A 21975-nucleotide genomic window follows, 5' to 3' on the forward strand; every position below is an offset into this window, starting at 1 on the left:
AAATTTTTTAATTAGCATGCATTGTCTTATTTATTTATTTATTTATTTATTTTTATTATTATTATTATTATAAAAATCTCTTGTAGAATCAACTTTAGGTTCTATATTCTTCTAGCAGATTTTATCCTTATTCTAATTATTTAGACCTGTTTAGTTTTCTTTATATAAAAATATATTTTATTAAAAAAATTAAAATCATATTTTTTATTTTTCTTTTTTAAGCATTCACATACAAAAGTAATAACAATGGCATTTATTTTCTATATATATAATTTTAAAAAATTAAAACTAATGTAGGATGGATTTATTTTGTTAAAAAATATGATACTGAACAAAATAAATATTTTTGTTCTACGTTTAATTTGAAAAAAGTAAAAGACAACACAAATCAAACAAATGAAAAAAAGATAAAATTTCTAAATTTTATATTCAGAAAATCATTAGACAACTTTTTATCCAAGTTACAAAGTATTAAAATAACATATATATTCCTATTTATATCTCTTTAATAATAAAAAAATAATAACTAACCAATACAATCATTTTAAAAAGAAAATATCTTATTTTTTTCTATTTTCTTTTTTATATATTTTGGTAAACTCATTGTATTAAGATAATTAATACTAGATATTTTAGTAAACTTTATATTATTTTACTTGTATTCTCGATTATTAAAAACTTTTTTTTTGTCTCGTTAAGTATCATAAGTTTTGCGAATCAATCAAATGGACCCGCAGTATCGTTTGCCAAATATTAATTAACAAAGATATGGAAAACAAATTAAAAAGAAAACCGATAAAAACCAAACACGTATTCATTTTGCATTTCACATCGAATCATTTTTATTTTTGGATTTCACATGAATAAATGCTACAGCAACTAAATTCTGGTATCAACTTTCCAACATTCTTCGTCCATTTTAACGGTTCCTAATTTTACTATTGGTTAAATCTCTATGTATAATAGTCAATAGTTTCAGCTTCGTCCCTTTATGCACCGAAAAAAAAAAAAAGTTTCGTTTCCTTTTACTCTTAAAAATGTCCTGGAGAGCATTATATATCTGGAGCTAGTTTGCTTCCATGATAGCGACTCGGTATCAAACGTGAAAAGTGAGACCATTGGAAGAACGTGAGAGAATCCCACAGAATGAAAAAAGATTCAGAATGAATGCAATCACTGACATGAAGACTACAAGTTCATGCACCTATACATATTTTTTCTTCAAATAAAACCTAATAACATGATTATATAAAGTTAACATTTGAGTTTTGTTCGCCGAAAAAAGAAAACAACCTAAGTTTAGTTACGTTATTACATTAGGCACAACAAATAATATTCAAGGTCCAAAACAAAAGTTTATATATATATAAAAAAAAAGGTCCAAAAGAAAAGTAACTTGGTTCAACGCAAGTCACATTCATGTTAGACCGAAGGACGGTATAAAAAGTAGTCACAGTTGATGTTTCGTAGAAGAAAAGCTTACACTGCTTCAGTCTTCACCATATCTTAGTTATTTTCGCGTCTCAATCAAATTTCTTTGACCTGTTTAATTATAATTCTTTCATTGATGAGACTATATGGGAGATTGGGATCACTTGTGAACCCTAAGAATGTCTTTGGATTAATATTGAAATCATGTTGAAGGAAGAGATTGTATATATGTTCCAATATAAAAATTTCAAAGTAATACATTGTAACCTTCATTTGAAAGTCCGGTGGCGGCGTTGGATTTAACTGTTTTCCAAAGACACACTAAGGCATTAGGTGTTCATATGTTCATGCCGTGTCGATCGACTGGCGTTATACTAAATGTGATTTGTGTCTGTAATTTGGAACTGCGCCAAAAACTCTTCATACATGCATCTCTGCTAACGTACTACTGTCACATTTATAAACTTTAAATAAAAAATATGACGTGCTTTCACATGTACAATTAATTTTCCATAGAACTTATATTGGTAAATATATTATATATGAATAATTATTGATAATTTGATTAGCGAGTATGTATATCAATCACTAACTGTGTCTCGGATACTAGAAGCAATCAAAATGTTATTGATGATCTATTATTAAACAGTGTTTGAAAGTATTAATGGTTACTAGTGATGATCTATTTTCTAAGCAAAAGTAGTTTTTTTCTCTGTAGCATGACGTCAGTACATACAAGAAAAAAAAAAACAAAGTGATTTATCTTAGCAAAGTAACAAGTTGGTAATAGGCATTTAATGCTACATTTAATTCACTAACTTTCACGTACATATTGTTTTGTTGAACCTAAAGGAATATAAAGACACAACGGTCTCTTTCAATATTGCCTATAAATACTAGAGAAATGAATATCAAGAGAACTTTTGTTTGCAAACTATTTCTTAAGCTCTTGCAATCATACTCATGTTCTCTAAGTGCCTAGACTAGACAAAAGACTTGAACTTTATCTTGTACATCGGTCTCACCAAAACCATAAAGTTAGTGAAATTTACCCTTAACCTTTTTTTTTAGTGAAAATGATAGAAGCTTAAAGAGGTTTTTTTTAAAAGAATAAATGGTTAGCTGCTTAAAGAAGCAAGTCAAAGAATACTTGTGTTTAAGTTACCTTAGGTCTGGTTGGGATAATTGTGAGTTTTTGAATTTTTTATTTTCAAATGTAATTTTTTAAAATGAAAGACAAAAATAGAGTTAAAATAATTTTTAACTCAATTTTAAAATAAATTTACATTCATTTCAAATCAAGAAAAATTTTTGTAAATTTGATTTTTAGTTTTAAAAAATATATTCTTATCAGTATCATCATTCCACCACGATCACCTCGTATATCTCTACATCATCATACCACTATTATCATCATTGTCATCGCAACTATTTCAGCACCATTGTCACTGTTGTCACCATTTCAACTCCACCACCATTGTCATTTCAATCATTTTTACTATCACCATTATAGTCACTCTCTCCACTCTGATTCCCACCATTATTTCACAATAGAGAGAGATAAGATAAAATCATTGACTTATTTTTATCTATTTTTAGCTTTTAACATCTTTTTAAAAACAAAAAAACTTAAAATCAAAATTCAAAAGTAAAACTAATTTTGATTTTTGAAAATTTCAAAAGAAAAAAATGAAAAATAACCTCAAACGGAACCTTAAACTTTCATTGAATTTGAAAAAAAAAAGATAATAATAAATAGGGTCGACATATCAAAGTAATTTAACCATTTAGGCTTTAAAAATTATTATTTATTATATATTTTTGGAAATAGTTTTACAAATAGACAATAAATAGGGTCGACATATCAAAGTAATTTAAACTTTTGTATGTTTTAGAAATAATTTCTGTCATTGACAACAAAAATGATGCTTAAACTATAATCATGTGTATTAAGTTACAAGTCAAACCAACAAATTTATAAAATTAATATTAAAAAATAAATTAGTACTCATATATTTATTAAAAATTACTAATTAGGTTGGTAAATCAATTTCTTTTTTACAATTTATGTTATTTTCAAATTGACTTCCAAGTACCCCAAAGTAAATAACACAAATTAGCCAAACTTCGAGGAAAAAGAAAAGTTGCTATGGTAGTCATCAAAGAGGTGATGAGTAACACTTTTTTTTAAATTGTTTTAGTTACGACTGCAAATATTTTTTTGTGAGATAGAGGTAATTTTCTTTGTGTTGACAACATTTTAATATGATGGGGCTAATTTTCTCAACGAGAACTTTTTCTATATACAAAATTTAAATTTAAAATCTTGATTAAGAATATTAAACATGTATCACTTAAATCAAACAACTACCTTTGAAGCAATTCCCTTAATTAAATTAATCAGGGATGAAAGCTTGATTTCCTGTACGGAAAAATTCAAAGGCGCCCAACTTCATTTCAAATTACAATTTAGCTATTACAATTATTGAACAGTAAAAGAGAAACCTAGTAGAAGTACATAGTAGTTGGTATTCCAAATTAAGAAAGGCTTGTAGGCGTAGGAAACAAGATGCTTTGAACATGAGGAAGAAAACAAAGGAATAAGTCCCGTTTTAGATTTGGTGTTGGAGGAAGAAACCACATCAATCTAAACTAGACGCTGTAGTTGCATACATGAAGATAAGTTGAATAGTGACCCACATATTGAGTCACACAACTGGTTAGGCCAATATAAAAGGGTCAAAGAAGGGGCTTAGGGGCATGTGAAGCAAAAAGGAAAAGGGTTAAAAGTCTTTCCCATATGCACAAAATATATGGTCCCCTACCCTTATTTTGTTGAGTGGTTCAAAGTGGCTTTCCTTTTTCCCTTTCATTTTTGAAGTAAGCAAGTACCTACTACATAGTTAGCAAAGTTGGGGCATGTCGCCCACGGCCCAATGGACCCTCCTCAAAATACCCCCACCTGGCCCACCACCATATATCCCCGATACTCTCCACAAAGCTTGTTAGTTCCACTTATTTGGCTCCATCCCCTTTCACAATGCCAACCTCCAGCAAATTAATTAATATTAATATGCCTTTTATGGTGCAATTAACTATATGGATCATTGTAAATAAGCAAGTTTTTAGTATAATCCAAAAATCTAGTTCATTTTTGGAATAGAAATATTAAACAAGTTTACAAATGCTGTATACAAACTAGAAACAACCTCAATTTTTGCAAAGGCTTCATGAATGGCATATTAAAACTATTAAGTAGGTATAAGGAGCCCCCACTCACTCCTTTTTCTAATAAAGTCAAAGACCCTTTTTCTTCCTTTAATGTATACTCCACAAATCTTGTTCATTTTTGGAATTGAAAGATAAATTATATTCATAGTTTTTGCACTACTAAAAAAGCCCTCTACAAACTAGAAAGAGCCTTAATTTTTGCAATGGCATATTACGACCATTAACCCCACTCACTCTTTTCTTCCTTTTATGTATACTCCACAAATCTTGTTCATTTTTGGGATAGAAATACTAATCAAAACATTTGCCCAATACAAAAGCCGTATTCAAACTAGAAAGAGCCTCAATTTTTGCAATGGCATCATGAGTGGCATATTACAACTATTAAGTAGGTATAAGGAGCCCCCACTCACTCCTTTTTCCAATAAATTCTAAGACCCTTTTTCTTCCTTCTTTTTTCTTGGTTCCTCTTTTTTGAGATGGGAAAGATGCACAATTTCAGAGGCCCACCTCATGATTTAGTCGTAAGAAGGCTTTGCAAAACTTAATTTGCTCAAGAATCTAGGACCATAACGCATGGGAAGTGATAGTGGTGCGAAGGTGGGACAATAGTGTTGGGAAGCCAGTCTCTTCAATGTGGTAGGGTTTCTGAGTTTGGGATCATTATGCTCTTCTAAGGATAATTTGCAATAGTGTGTCAAAAAAATGGAAGTCATAAGAGAACTGATTGAAGAGTGTAGTCTATTGCCAGAAAGACACACCCTAAGTAGCAGGAATGCCAATGCATAATTAAGATGTTGCATATTGTTGGGTATGGAAAAGTGCTTTTAAATAATTGGATTTTATGGTTGCTTATAAATTTTGAATTCCTTAGATATCCAAATGATATTATAGGTTTCAAGTGATCACTTTTATAATACTTACTCACAATTACTTGCAGCAGCGTTTGTAACTTCCAAGAAATTAAACCTTTAATTTGTGTACGTACAACATTGTAATTTCTATGTTGAGTTTTTTTATTATTAAAATATGTGATTATTTTGTTTTATGAAAACTAATAACAAACAATTTTCTCTTCATTTGAGTGATCTCTTTAAGTAAAATCTTAGATTCAAATCTTGTGGATGAAAAAATGATTGAAAGAAAAGATCTAAATTAGTCAAATTTTTTGATAAAAAATTAGTTATCAATCAAATTTAAAGATACTTCACATTGATACATGATGATAAAAAATAACAAATAAGTTTTTCTTGATAAGTCTAAAGTTTAAATTTGTTAACATATAAAATGACTTCTCTTCTTTTATTGTTAAAATTCCTTATCAGTCTGTTTATACTATCGAGCATTGCTGATAAATTAAATAAAGTTGAGAAGTTATGGATCTTTTTAACGTTTGGATTCTACGTGGCAGTGTTGTAGTTGTAGACACAATAATCATCGGTCTCTTACATGCTTTGGGATGCAATAACCATGTTCCTCAACGTGTGTGCTGTTGACCAACGTGCCCATCAAGAAGTGATTATTTCTCCCCTTTATTGGGCCTACGGATTTTTTTTGGATCAAGCTACCAAATAACAATTTTACACCCACACACACAGCAATAAAGTGAATGAGAACACATGTAACCAAAACACATACTAAGGTGACCAAATTAGGCTGTTTAATTGGAGTGGTATAAACAAGAGTAATGTTAAAAAAATGATTAAACATTTAGCATATTTTATTGAATATTTTTAATTAGTTAAAAATATATAAATATTAAAGTTTTTTTAATTTTTCATATGTATCTTTCTTTAACAGTAATTTTGATCGAAGTAGAGATACTAAATGTGAATGTTTCTTTTAACAAGAATTAATTATTTTTTTACTCGTGTGATGCAGAAAATAAACAAAGTATTTGAGTATTTTTGTTTGAATTTTATATATTTAATTTAACTATAAAAATCAACATAGACGTATGTCAAAAGAATATGACACCCCTATTATATCATAGTAGTTAGAGAATATATGTTTACAACACCGATTAGTACTATTATTAGTTAAAAAAATTCGAAAAACAAATATTAGATGCAAACTAAAGGAAAAAATTAAAAATTTGGGGAGTCATAGCTGCTGGACGTAGCTCCAAACTGAACCAAAGTTGCAAAGAAACTTCTATTGAGAGATTCCTTACATTCAATTGTTCAAGTGACATTAGAATTTAAATACTAGGTTGAAAAGGGCATAATAGAAAGAAAATATTTCAGGTCAGAAAAAGGAAGTAAAAGTGATTCAGCATCATTAAATGTTTTACCTTAATCCCATATAGCATCACAACCCAATCCATGTCAAAAGATTGACATCTAGATTATAGATCTTGATAGAGTTTGACTTGAATCTTTATAAAAGATAGCTTCATATAAATTATCTCTAATCTTAAATATAAGACCTTTTTAATTAATAAGACTTAAGAAAGATGATAAAATTTAATTAATACTTAATTTAGCAACAATTCAAATTATTATTTTTCAAAATTGTCTTTAAGATTTGAGAATTCATCATCCCCCTCTTTATAATTAGTTACTTCAAATATCAAAATCTTGCTTAGGGACCCCCAAATCGCAACCATGGGAAGGAACATTCTTCGAACAGTAGAGGATGCCACTCATGGACTCACATTCCTCGTCCCATTCCATTCTCAAAATTGGCCATTCCCATCTTCTTTAGCAATTTCCAAAATACAGCTAAGCCATTGTTCCACCTTCTCATAACCTCTTTGGATTTGCTAGCTAGCTAGCTATATGTTGTTAAATGGTTAGGAATCAAAATTAGGGACATATTCAATGGGTCTTCTAGACATGTTGGGTATATGTTTATTGGACACGAATTTTTGTTGTATAGAAAACTTGGAGCCAAAAATTTCTGAGTGTTTCCTATAAATATTTGTCTATGGCCATTTATTTTTTTGGAATAAAGCACAAGATGTGAGTCCATGTGATATTGCTTAAGTGCTTTTAAGTCAATTTATTCTACTTGTTCGGTAGGAAGGATGATTATATTAACTGTCTGATTAGAATTCCTTGTTTGTTTTGTTTCTACTTTTGATTTTCTTCTTAGTGATTCGTCTCCCAACCAAAACATGGCAAAAAGAAATATAAGGAAAAGATCTTATTCGAATTCCCTTTTAAATTGCTGCTTGTTCTCATTTTTAAAATATATATTTTCCTATCATTAGATTTGGAATTTCTTCCCCTCACCACGACCACACACTCTGCAGCTTTTAAATTCGTATCATGATTTCGTGCAATCAAATTCCACTATACTTTAATCCAAAAATAAAATTGTGGATAAGTTCAAGAAATTATGATACCAAACAATCACGGAAGGTTACATCATAAATTCATAATCCATAAGTTCAGGGAGATTGCTAAGCGTTGCCTATACCAAATCAAGCATAATTCATTTGTCACTTCTACATCATTGGTCATTGTAGAACCACACACCTTATCCATGTGTTATATGTTCAAAAAAAAATATATGTTCAAAATACTAGTTTTTTTTTAATAATTTGATTTAAAAGAAAAACTGAAAGAATGTAACAGATTAAAATTGTCATTTATACATGTCTATGTATATGGACAAAACTTGTGATACAAATGACAATTTTTAAGATGCTAAGAATATGTTAAAAGTTGTTGAAAATGTTGGGGAAGGAAAGAAATATAGTATCATTATAATTTACAAGCAAACGGGTATTTCTTTTTTAGGTTAACAAATGAGTTGTTATTATCTCAGATTTGAAACACAATTATGTTCTCACGTGGTAGGATCTCTCTCTGGGACTGCATCATAGTGTGTCCCCCTGGGCCTTGTTGGTTTGGGTTCCTCTTATTGTGATATATGGATATTTTTTAACAATGTTTTTTTAAGAAACACATTGTGATCTCTAATGACTTTTGTGTTATTAACACAATGTTCTCTAATAACTCAATTATGTTATAAAATAATTAATGTTTCTATATATAACAATAAAATTTACAATGTATATTGAATGTACATCTAAATTTAAATAATAAATTTTGTGACAATTAATTTTGATCTAATAATTAATTTATTTATATATATAAATTTTTATGAAACCTATAAATTTTTAAGCCCGATACGGATTTCCATATCAGCTTTATGGAAGGACAAAAATAAAATTTTGTTATTTTTATAGGTGTACCAGCAATTGTGTAGGGTGCACAAAGCAATGCCCCAAACTAACTGATCCTACTACCCACGGCCTGAATAATTTTGGGCTTTCAGTGATTTGATTTTGGGCTTCTGGTCTTTTTTTTTGTTGCATCACAAGTTATTTATTTCCTCACCGACCAAAAAATATGTCAATCTTGCACATTGTTTTCTTTTAATATTGATGATAAAACAAGATTGCCTTCTACAATACTGGCAAATAATCAATGATGTTACATAACTTTATCAAACTGATAGAAGTGGATTTCAGTTAGGAAATGTGATAATAGACGCTGAGGAGAGAATAATATGGCTGCTAGATAAGACGATTAAAGGTGACATAGAGTAGCTATAATTTGCTTTGTACTTTCCCTTTTAATCCTAAATTGGGATGAAAAGCGTGCGAAATTGTGAGTATTGTCCTTATTTTGATTTGTCTCATATTATTGTATTATTTATATCATTTTAAAACTAAAAAATAGTATTTTTTTATAATTATTTTGAGTCTACACCCAATAGAAGTTGATGAAGATTAGATCCTAATGCCCAAATCTTCATTGGGTCAATTAATCAATCATCCGAAATCCATTAAAAGTCCATTGAGTTATTTAACATATTCATGTCATGCATGTCAAGAACTTCAAAGGCAATTGTAAATATACCTTACTAAACTAATCAAGAAGATGAATTGGTTGTGGAAAAAGAAATTGGGAACAAAATGGAGCTCTTAGAAACAGAAAGCATTAATGTTATTTTATTAACAAAAAAATAGAACTTATATATATGTGGTAGCATACCATCTGATATTAACAGAATGACAAAAAATAACTACCCAAGGTTGTCAGCTAACCCCCCAAACTAACCAACTAATATTATACCACATACAACAATCTTCACCTTGGTCTAATGCTTAGTTATAACCAGTAATATTCAACAACTATAAATAATAGTTAAACTTCTCAAAGGGTAAAGCCTTTTGTGAGCATGTCTGCAGGATTCTTATTTGTAGATATTTTCTCAATAGCAACAGCTCCACTCTTAATCATATCTCGAATGAAGTAATACTTGACATCCACATGCTTTGTTCTATCATGATACACTTAGTTCTTGCTCAAACTCACTGCACTTTGATTGTCACAATGAATTACAATGGGTTTCAACTCTTTCACTTGGAGTAGTTCTAAAACCAAGCCTTTTATCCACAATGCTTCATTTACAGCTTCACTAGTTGCTATATATTCGGCAAATTTACTGTAGGGGGCTTGTTTTAAAAATAATTTACCAAATAGGGTCTGTTTTAAAACAAATTGCAGGGGGGTCTGTTATTTACGTGGGTGCTGCCATTTTTACTGGCGTGAAGCTTGTAACGCCATTGGCAATGGCGGGAACGTGGATGTCGCCATTGGTAGCAGCGGGACGGGGTCTGACTAGGAGAGATGAAGAAGCCCATACCGCCATTCGTACTGGCGGAACAAGGCTGACTAGGAGAGATGCAGGCATACCGCCATTGGTGCTGGCAGGACAGGGAGAGAGGAGAGAGAAACAGATCAGCCAGAACCCCAGAAGAAGATTTTCCTTGCACTAGCTGCTTGAACTTCTTTGGTTTCCCCTACTTCTTCTCCTTGCTTCGTAGTGAAGTAACTTAATGAATGAATGTTGATTTTATATATATAATCCACTTTTTGCAAATATCTTTCCACTTGATGACCAATCAGAACCGCCACTATGTGCTAAGCTTGCGCGTGCACTCTGAGCACACATGCAAAGTCCAACAGGCAAAAGTGATTGCGCACTAAGCCATCAGATGCGCACTACAATTGACCTCCAGGTTGGCTTCTTGCGTTAAGTAGGCTTCTTGGACTGAGTGGTCCTGATGCGCTATGCGACACTTTAATTCTTCAATCCTCTTCCATACCTCTGCTATATCTCTACAAAAATTACAACCAAAATTACTATAAAGTCATTAACTTTAGCATCTTCTGGATAAAAACTCAGAAGAAACTAAGTTCCTGTTAGATAATTGCTATGTGATTTCAGTATACAAATGACGTATGCATAACATTTATCAAATACTCGCACAAAAGCAAATGTACCTACGCAATAGTAAAATGGACCTAAGTTCGGATATCAAACCCGAAGAACCAATTGTGTTCCCAAATAACCAATTTAGCAATAACCAGGCAATTTGAGTTTTATCAAATTAAGAAATATTCTTTTTGATCAATTTTAGTCTTTAACGAAAAAAAAGAATTAAAGTAGAAGAACTTTGTGAGAAACAATTATAAAAAGAAGCCTAGGATTATGAATTCGTGCATACCCCCTTTTCTCCAATTTAATTCCAATAAACCCTTAATTGAATCAATCACTAGTATTCCCCTAATTCAATTACTAGCCTTTGATCTAGTGCTAATAATACTCCTCATCCTAAATCAATATTCAATTGATTGTAGAAATATTAATTTAAGTTAAGAGATAAATTCTTAACTCTCAAGGATGATTAGCAATCAAGTTAATCCACTAGAAATTAGCCAACAAGTTTGATCATGCATGTTGGTGCAAAATAATCTCTTTCCAGGTCAATTAATCACACATAAACGATCAATGATATGTAATCAATTAGGTTTTAGACTCATCAAATCAAAATATAATTGTTGGTAAAAAAAATAAAATAAGAAGGAAAATTATTTTGATGGAGAAAATATGGATAAGTTGGTTAAGATTATGATAGAAGATCATGTCAATGGATAGTGCATCAGAAGCATTAAAAGAAAAAGATCATGGTTCCTTAAAAATAGAAAGCAAGTTGTGCAACAGTTGTAAGTCATGATGTGATAGAGTGTCCATCACAACTTTATAAATTGTCCATTAACTTCAAGATGTATCGTATTTCTTAGCCTATAAATAGACCTTGTACTTCAAATTTTAAGAACACACAATCAATCAAACACAAGCCTATTTTATCTTGCATTTTATCTTTAACATTTTCAATCATTATTGTTTTCCTTTATAGCCTTTTCTTTACTAGTTTCCTTTACTGCTTTGATTTATTACTTCCATTTTATAGTTTTTCATTTACAGTTTTCAACCTTTTCCTTTCACACAAAATCTCATCTTCACCCTTTTTCTTCATTCACCTACGACAAGCACTTTAAATTCTAGAGTGGCTTGAGAAGTCATAGTCAAGAAGCATATTTTCCTTCTTGATACAAATCGTTAGATTATTTTGGGATCTTGTCGAGATAAGGCTAGTCGAAACGTATTTTGCACTACTAGAAAAATACAGTTTAGCGACCAAAATTAGGGACCGAAAATATTCGGTCATTGTTAGCGACCGAAGTAGCGACCACATAGTTACTGGTGCAATTCGCGACTGAATTTGCAACCGAATTTGATCATGACAGTTAACTTATATCAGCCACTGAATTAGCGACCAAAATGAAGGGTCGCTGAAGACTTCGATAGCAATTTCGATTGTTGTATTTGTAAAAAAGTAAAAGTACTTTAGCCATCGAAGTAGCAACTGATATTTTGTTGAAGTTAGCAACCAAAGATGTTTCGGTCGCTATATCAAAATTATAGCGATCGAGTATAATTCGGTCGCTAATCATGTCTGTTTTGAGATTAGTGACCGAAATAGCGACTGAAATCTCATTTTTCTATATAAGTGAAGTAACAAAATTTTTATTTATTATAAATTGTAATAAATATATAATATACTTAAATATATTTTATACTAGAAAAATATTGAAATTAGTATATTAGTAATACTTTTCAATTAAGAAAATAATATTTAGATTATTTAATTTAGATAAATAAGCCATGCTTATCATTGGTCTTTTAATTTGTGTTTTTTACAAAATAAATATTTAAAAATGATAAAAATACCCTTTAAATTATGAAAATATATAATAATCAAAATTTATAAAATTAATTAATTCAAAATATAAGGTATAAGTGTAACACCAATGATTCATTAAGTTTTAATACGACATAAGTGAAATTTATGCATTGATGAAGACCCAATTGACTTTAGTACAACATATGCATTGAGCAAGATCCAATAAGATGCAATGTGTTTCATATAAATTTACTAAAATCTCAAATTTACTTTAATTTAAGGCTTAATTGCAAAATATGTCCTCCTATTTTACTTATTTCACCAAATTGGTCTTCTTATTTTTTTTAATTCACTATTTGAGTTGTTGATTTTAACTAGGGGGGGTAAACATGCTCGGATCCATGGATTAGATAGTAGGGCCTATGGTTCGCGTAGGCCACAAACCATTTTTTTTTATAAAATTCATGGCTATGCAAGATTTTGGATCTGTCTAGCATAATCCGCAAGCTGTGTGGGTTTGGACGACGGGATTCATGGGTTGACCCGCAAACCCACAACTACTAACCAAGGCCAACCCAAACCAAATTAATCCTAAGCCTAATCCAAAATTTCTTTTCATTTATGTTGAAAATTTATTTGGTTGTGTTAAAATTTTTGTAATTGAGTATTTGTTTGAGATTTATTAAGATTTTTTAAAAATATATATATATAATTGAGTGTAATTGACTTTTTTAAGAAAAACACTATATTTATTTTCAAATTTAAGTGTTTCTTTAAAAACTAGGCCCGCAAGGCGGGTGCGGACCAATGTATTAAGTTCGTGTAAAGAGTGCGAGGCTGGTCCGTCTGCTACCAATGTGGGCTTACGTAGGGCGAGTAGACCCACTTACCCACTCCTAATTTTAACCGCTGATGGTTAAATATCAAACATTAATTATAATAAAAAGTTGATTAACATTTTCTTAAAAAAATAAAACTTTAAAAATGTTTGAGGAAGGGCAAGAACCATGATGTTTAGAATGAGAAACACACTCCTTTATAATGACATGTAAGTGCTCATTTGAATATTTAGTGTAAAATATAATATTAATATAAATTTTATGCAAAAATAGTTCAAATTCAATTTTTTATTTATTATATTTTTATAATCTTATATATTATCTTTTAAAATATAACATATAAGATTAAATTCTATTTTCACATAAATTAGAATATGTATATTTATATAAGTTTTTCATTTTATATATTAAATTTATCTTTTAAAATAATGTTTCTGATTTAGTGACAACATTTTTTTATCTATATTAAGAAAATCATATTATTTATTGTAATATAGATAAAAATACTGTCAATAAATTACATAAATAAATATTTTAGAAATAGAAAATTTTCTCATTTTATTTAAGTACATTTATTTACTATATAATTGAATTCTTTTAAAAAAACCACTTGATTAAATAAAGTTAAATATAAATAAAAAAATACTATTCTAATAAATAATAAAAATATCTTAATCTTAATATATGTAAAAAATACTATTCACATAAATTAGAATATGTTTATTTATATAAGTTTTTTCATTTTATATATTATATTTATCTTTTAAAATAATGTTTCTCATGTAGTGACAACATTTTTTTATCTATATTAAGAAATTCATGTTATTTATTGTAATATAGATAAAAATACTTTCAATAAATTACATAAATAAATATTTTAAAAATAGAAAATATTCTCATTTTATTTAAGTAAATTTATTTACTATATAATTTAATTCTTTTAAAAAATAAACAATTCATTAAATAAAGTTAAATATAAATAAAAAATACTATTCTAATAAATAATGAAAATATCTTAATCTTAATATATGTAAAAAAATACTATTCACATAAATTAGAATGTGTATATTTATATATGCTTTTTTATTTATATATTATATTTGTCTTTTAAAATAACATTTTTGATCTAGTGACAATATTTTTTCTATATTAAAAAATTCATGTTATTTATTGTAATATAGATATAAATACTGTAAATAAATTACATACATACTGCTAGAAATTTATGTCTATGGTCAATTAGAAATGTTTGATTTAAAAATTATTTGTTTCGATGCTAGATTTGACATTATGGATATAAGTAACTTATACCTACAGACATATAAATCATATATATAAGTATCATTTAACTATATATTTTTGTATTTTTATCACTATTTATTTTAGTGATGAATTTAGAACCATGAGAATAAATAATATATACCTACAAATATATAATTTTGTAATTATTTATTTTTAAGAATGGATTTGAAACTATAAACCATGGATATAAGTATCATTTACCAATATATCTTTTTTTATTTCTACACCAAGTATATATTATTTAGAACCATGAGAATAAATAATATATTACTACAGATACTTTTTTCACTCACTCTTACCATTACCTTTTCAGGATAATGGTAAAAGAAATTTAAGTGACAACAATAACAATAAAGAATGACAAAAGAAATTTAATTGAATAACATCAGGGTATTGGTTGAAATCAAAAAAGGTACGAGAGGTATGGATACATCATAATCCTAGATTTAAAGGGACTAGCTACTCATGGTTATGTTGTAACTAGAAATCATAAAGGAAGACATGAAAACATCAAAAGAGGAAGAAATCTTTACAAGAAATAATCCCCGTTGCAAACTTCAGACTCCTTGTTAGCACAGGTGCTCTCATGGTGCCCTTCTCCCTTAGGAAACCCAAAATCACACTTTCAAGATAAAAGATGAGGTTTCTATTTTAAACCCCACTATTTATAAACAAGGTAGCAATATTTAAATTGTTTATATTGTAATATGATAAGAACATGAGATTGCTACGAATGACTCACACAAAAGTGATAATATAATGTAGGAAAATGGTATATACTTTAAATTATATTTAAAAAGCAATACAAAATCATAAGCAAAAAAGATATTAATTTGGCCATTTTGGCTATATACATCCTATGTAAACCATTTTGAAATATTGCGTGATTCAAAGGATTAACTTTTGGCTGCATGAATATCTTATTCTAGAATTTTGAATTTATTTGTAGGTAGTTTTGGTTCACTTTAAACTTTGAATCATGATTTGTTCTTTATCCGATGATGATGTCTCAATTGTTATTTTTAGTGGCTTTTTTATGGTTAAATTAACTTGTAGGTCCTTACACTTTTATCAAATTTTTAATTAGATTTCTATTTTTTTAATTGGGTTTCTAAGATTTTATCTATTTTTCAATTGGTTTCCTCGTTTATCTGTTGTCATGAAAAATTAATTATAGATACCTAATTAGAGCTATAAACAAAAAATCAATGTTTATTGAGTGTGTTATATGCACAACTAAGTCAATGAGAATTTTTTTGCAAAGTTTTTATCTTTTTAGGTCAATTAAATCTAGGTATTCCTTTATAATTATTTGGCTATGCAAAAAGTTAAAATTTTAAAGAAAAACTCTTACAATTGACTCAATTATACTTACAACATATTTCATTAATTCAATATTTACACCTCTAATTAAGTGATTGTTGTTAATTCTTCATAACGACAGCAATTAGATAGGAGCACCCAATCAAAAAATAAATAAATGTTCAAGGAATCAATTGAAAAATAATAAATGTTGAAGGACCCAATTAAAAGAAAAAAAGTTCACTAACCTAATTGTTTAAACCATTTAATAAGTTTAGGTTACTATGTTCTTATTAAATTAGGAAATTATTTAAAAATGTCTTGTTTTATTTAAAAGTTGGTCATAAATTTTCAAAATAATAATAACAAAATTTAAATGAATTAAACAACAATTATTTTTAAAAGAATTAGTGAATTTTTAGTTTCAAAATGTAGGAACAAATATTTTGAAAATAACTACTTGGACAATCAATTTAACTATCTTAGGACAAATGTTTTGAAAGTGTCGTGAAATTTAATTTCCATGTTTCTTTGTGCAAAAGTGGTTATAAAAGCTAACCAATTTTTCTAAAATTTGACTTAAATATTATTTGTAGTTGTTATAATTTAATGTTTTCTTTCATTCTTATAATATTTTATACATCTATTATTTAAAGTATTATCTAAAATATTTTAAGTACTAAAAACAAATTAAATAAAAGTTATATCCATATTTGAAAAAGGAGAAAGTCAATATGAAAGCCCAATAATCAGATACGCATTGACCATTGAAAGTACTACTACTAACTACAAAAGTTTCCCTATACGAAAACGCCCTTTTAGTAAAAAAAAAACATTATTTTTTCTAACACATATTATATCTTCATTCACACTAACTTTTTAGTTTTGTAAAGTTTAGTTAAGTTTGTGCCCTGTTTCTGATTAATTAGATGATGAGGTAGTAGAGGTGGCGTGCAGAGTAGGCGATGGACTATAGTTATAGGGTCAACAGGCCGCGGAGGGTTGGCGGGATTGAGTTGGCGGCACTTTAGCGGACAAAGTGGCCGCGGCGGAGGGCGGTTTGTCGGCGGTGGAGGTGACACGCTCGCAGCGGGGACACATGGAAAGTGTGGAGGCCGGGAGCGGTTCGCAGGAGTGAGGGGAGATCACGGTGGGTGGGCCCACCTTAATGGCTCGCAGCTCCTCCACTTCCCTCTGGAGCCTCCGGTTCTGCTCTGTGAGGGAACCGAACCACCTCTTGAGGTACTCGCACTCCATCTCTGTCTGCTTCAGCTTGCTCCTGCATAATAAACACCTACTCCACTTTATTCATTATTATTATTAGGATACCTGCAACCCATGCATAGGCCTATTAAAAACTAAAATATTTCAAAAATTATAAAAAAAATTAATTGTATTATTTTTTTCAAATTACTTTTAAATAAATAAAAGAAGTTATATCCTTTCTATTATTAAAACAAAATGAACATCTTCTTTTTTTATTCTTCTCCCCTCATCTGTTCGCTGCCATGCTTATATGCTTACGCGTCACTTTTCGTCTCATATATTTTTTCTTTTGTTTTCTTTATATTTTCAATTTTTACCTCAAAATTTTCATTTTGTCTCTATTTATATCCAATGTCAACAATATAAAGTATCCATTTTAAACTTTTTACCGACTTATTCTTTCATATAATAGAGATAGATTGTTAACAGAACAGTTAACAAATAAGAAAATATTAAGAGTACCATTGTTGCTCACGAAACAGTTAAAACATGCATTCATTGAATGCGTTACATATTGTTGCATGGGTGACACGGCTTAATTCACGAATCATCACTTTACCGCCTTTTATTGCTTCTCGTGTCAGGTGAAGTCTGGGAGAAATTATTAAGTGTTCTAGATCATTATAGATTTTATTGATACTGTACTATTCACTTAACATGTAATTGAGTGTATTTCTAGAGAATATAATGGAGTGTTATTAACTCTATTTTGTAAATTAAAAAAAATTAAAATGCATGCAGTAAGGTAGAGATTAATTGAGATTTGAGACCTTAAATAGATTGGTAATTGAGACAAAATACAGAAAATGATAACAAGAATCTTTAAATATAATAATTAAAGAGTTAAAAAATTACTGAATTAAAAAATAATTATTAAGTATTATTTTCATTATGATTTTTAATGTACTTTCATTATATTTTTTTATACATTTATATATGTTTCAATTAATACTATTAAAATACTCATCAACAATGTCCTCAAATATTAAGAGGGCATGAAATGATGTAATAAAAAAGGATCAGAAGTTATAGATTTGTCATAATTTGTTTAAGGCACTCTACTCATAGCATGTTAAGAAGAGATTTTAAAAAAAGTATGTGTATTTTTTAAAGTAACTTTAAGACTTTTTAATATATTTTTAAATTCAACTATTTTTTGCAAAAAAAAAAATAATAACATATTTTTTGTGAAGTGAATATTACATTTAAATTTGTGAATAATTTTCAAATTTATTAGATAATTAATTAATTATAGGAGAGTAATTCTTTTGAGAAGAGAAGACGACATAAAACTAGTTTTTCTTTTTCTTTCTTTTCTCACTGCACTTTTAGGTGAATATCTTAATTAAGTACTTATTCAATACAAAAAAATTGTGTGAAGATTTATGATATAATTAAATATAATCATGAAACTTATTGAAATAAGTTAAAAAGACAATTTTAATAAGCTGCATCAGAAACTTCATTAAAATAAACTGAAAAAAAACTTAAAAAGTTATAAACAATTTATTTTAACAAGTTCCGCATTAACTTCTACGAACAATATACATGGCAGAAGATATATGATTCAAGTAAATATGCATAGGGATGAGAATAGATTAGGTCACGCCAGGTTTTGAAAGGTCTAAGCCTAACGTACAATGAATCTTTGAGGTCTGAGTCTGTCTTATAATCTATAAAAGCTTTTATTTTGACTCGGTCTGATCTTTTTAAAAGTCTTCTTTACAATAAATCTTTAATATTTTATGGAGTAGGAACGTAATAGAAAAGTTAAAAAAAAAATCAATCAAAATAATGAGAAATATAAAAGGGCATATGACTCACACTTAAATGGTAATTAAAGTCATTGATTATAGAAATAAAAGTTATGAAACACAATGTGTAATCAAAGTCTGATAGTTTCAAAAAAAAAATAATTGTATCCAAAAAATAATAAAATATATATATATATATATATATATATATATATATATATATGTATGCTATTAGACTTATAAGACTTTTTAATAAGTTTAAGCCTAATTTATTTAATTTAATAGATTTTTAAAAAAACTTGAACCTAATCTTTCAATTGAATAGACCAGTTCAAGTCAAAGATGATTATCATGGCTCACATGGATATGCACAAACTAAGGGACAAAGATGATTATCATGAAATGAAAAATTTATTTTTGGAAATAAGTAAAGAACTACTATGCTTTTATAGATACGTGTTGATGATAACTAAATACATGATGCTTAACACTAATAATTTATTTGTAAAATCAAATGCATGGTTGGTCTAAAGTACCAAAACAAGTGGTCAAAGTCGCACTTATTGGAGTGATGATCAGTGTAGCACACGAGGCCAGATAAAACTCCACCAATGCGGTGCTATCATTATCGAAGTGTCTACTTTAATTTGGACAACAATGATTGCGTTCTTTGCACACAGCTGAAATTATGGTTTAACACTGAAACTACATCATTAACTGTTCATACTATTTGAACGCCAGCTAGCTAGTCTCATGCCATTGCTATGTCTTCATGACCTAAGATTATTATTATTATTATTATTGAATGTTTGAATTTAATAAAGTTAGGTTTTCTAACTTCTAGTAATTGTGTGATTATATATAGTTTCGTCACATTTGAGATTTGAAACTTAAAACACTGGAGCAAATTAGCCACAAAAATTTCCACTAAATTATAACTTGGCTTTTAAAATAACAAATAAAGCATGCTATGAATAAATAGAACACACAGGTTTATATTGAGTTTGAGTTTTACAAGTTTAAAATAAAAGTTTTGGGGAAGAGTTTTCAAAACAGTAATATATATAAAATAGTTATATATACATGTAGATCATCATGCATTATATATAAATTAAGATTTTTCCCAAACCATGCTCAACTATTTTTTTTTTACCCTTTCTCGAGTTTTAGATATATATATATATCCGAACAACACTCAGATTTCTTCCATCGTATGACCTATATCACTTATTAATGAGGAATTATGTGAAGGAAGTGCAACTTTAAATGATCGCTTTCCACTTTTATTTAGAGATAGTACGGATGAATATTAAGGGGGTATAGAATCGGATTCAGATTCATGAGGTCTATATCATAATTATCATTATTCTGTCAACATTTGAAATTTGTCTGTATATATGCTATACCCACAGAAAATGCGGGTAAAGATGAAATTTTATATATATAGTAGTATTTATTTTAAAGTTTATTAATTAGGATTGATTAGCCATACCTGGCCCTACGGTTCTGAAACCACACCTCCACTTGCCTTGGTCGCAGCTTCAGTTGCATTGCCAAAGACTCTTTCTGCTTCTACAAAACCAAGAATTCAAGAACCGAAAATATATATATATATATATATATATATATATATATATATATATATATATATATATATATATTAATTTTTTTGTATTTTGTATACAATGACCGCACTGAAATTATAATTCATGATCTTATATTGTGTTTATTATTCAAAACTCTCTACCACTGGACCGACGTTACTAGTTCAAGAACCTCAATATATTACTTAAATAAGCATTAGTTATGACACTAATTAATGTTTAATGATATAAATGGCATGATGTTAAATACTAAGAGAGAGATTGAAGGGTTACTTACTGGGTTCAACGTGTGGTTTTGTCTAAAGCTTTCTTCAAGGAGACGAGATTGTTCCTTTGTGAGACGGAGTTTCTTTCGAGGAGGTTCTCCATTGCTGCTTTCTTCTTCATCTTCCATGTTTGATGCCATCCAATCTTCTTCAAGAGGTACTTGATTTATGTCCAATTCTTTCACTGTTAATACCAAACACTGCCTTATATATTTATGTATATACTTCCAAAAATAAAAACCTTACAGGCAAAACAAACACATGATTTTCTGTACATGATCCAATATATATCATTTAAGGACAAGATTGGAAATATGATGTTTATAGACATCATTTCTATTTAATCACCAACCAGAGAGAGATGAAAAATAGAACCCTGTTGGGTTCATGTGGTCGTGACTTTAATTTTAATCTAAGAAAGGGTAAGAAAAAAATAAATAAATAATTATCCCTTCCCTAAGGGGCCACTTGTATCATAGAAACAACTGTAGAAGTGGAAAAAAATTAAAATAATTTACCATGAAATTAAACAAACTAGAAAACAACACAAACAAAAAAACTAAGGAATTTAAATTAAGATGATATAAGGGGTTGATCAAAATGACAAAGATGGAGGATGATGCATGAAGATTAGAAAAAAAATACAACAAAAAAATTAAGAAATAAGCATGTTTATATATTTGTGGTGCTTACCAGATGATGAGGGAAGAAGGGTTGGTGAAGAAGCAAAACCAGGTACAGATATGGTCAATTCCAAGCTTGAGGAGCTACTTGGTAAAACCGCCATAGAAAACACACAGAAAACAATGAAAGGGATGAAGAAAAAGATGATGTGAGATGAAGAAGAGGAAGAGGGGGATCAACAAAAAGGAGAGAAAAAAGGTAAAGTGGAGAAACAGAAGGAGACACACATGAAAAGGAAGACAGAAG

General features: G+C 28.9%; 1 protein-coding gene across 2 annotated transcripts; it reads right to left on the reverse strand.

Annotated features, from left to right (window-relative positions):
- Positions 1-16867: 16867 nt before the first annotated feature.
- Positions 16868-21975, reverse strand: LOC114419742 (homeobox-leucine zipper protein HOX3-like). Of its 2 annotated transcripts, none has more exons than XM_028385515.1 (4): positions 21739-21975; positions 21057-21229; positions 20668-20747; positions 16868-17449 (listed from the first exon to the last, which is right to left on the reverse strand). In XM_028385515.1, exons 1-4 carry the CDS (start codon positions 21830-21832, stop codon positions 17140-17142), a joined length of 657 nt encoding a protein of 218 aa, XP_028241316.1. In that variant the 5' UTR covers positions 21833-21975; the 3' UTR covers positions 16868-17139. The 2 variants fall into 2 exon arrangements, with proteins under 2 accessions (XP_028241316.1, XP_028241317.1); XM_028385516.1 differs by having other exon boundaries at positions 16891-17434.

Source organism: Glycine soja, chromosome 7 (genome assembly GCF_004193775.1).
Source record: "Glycine soja cultivar W05 chromosome 7, ASM419377v2, whole genome shotgun sequence".
Classification (NCBI taxonomy): Eukaryota; Viridiplantae; Streptophyta; class Magnoliopsida; order Fabales; family Fabaceae; genus Glycine; species Glycine soja.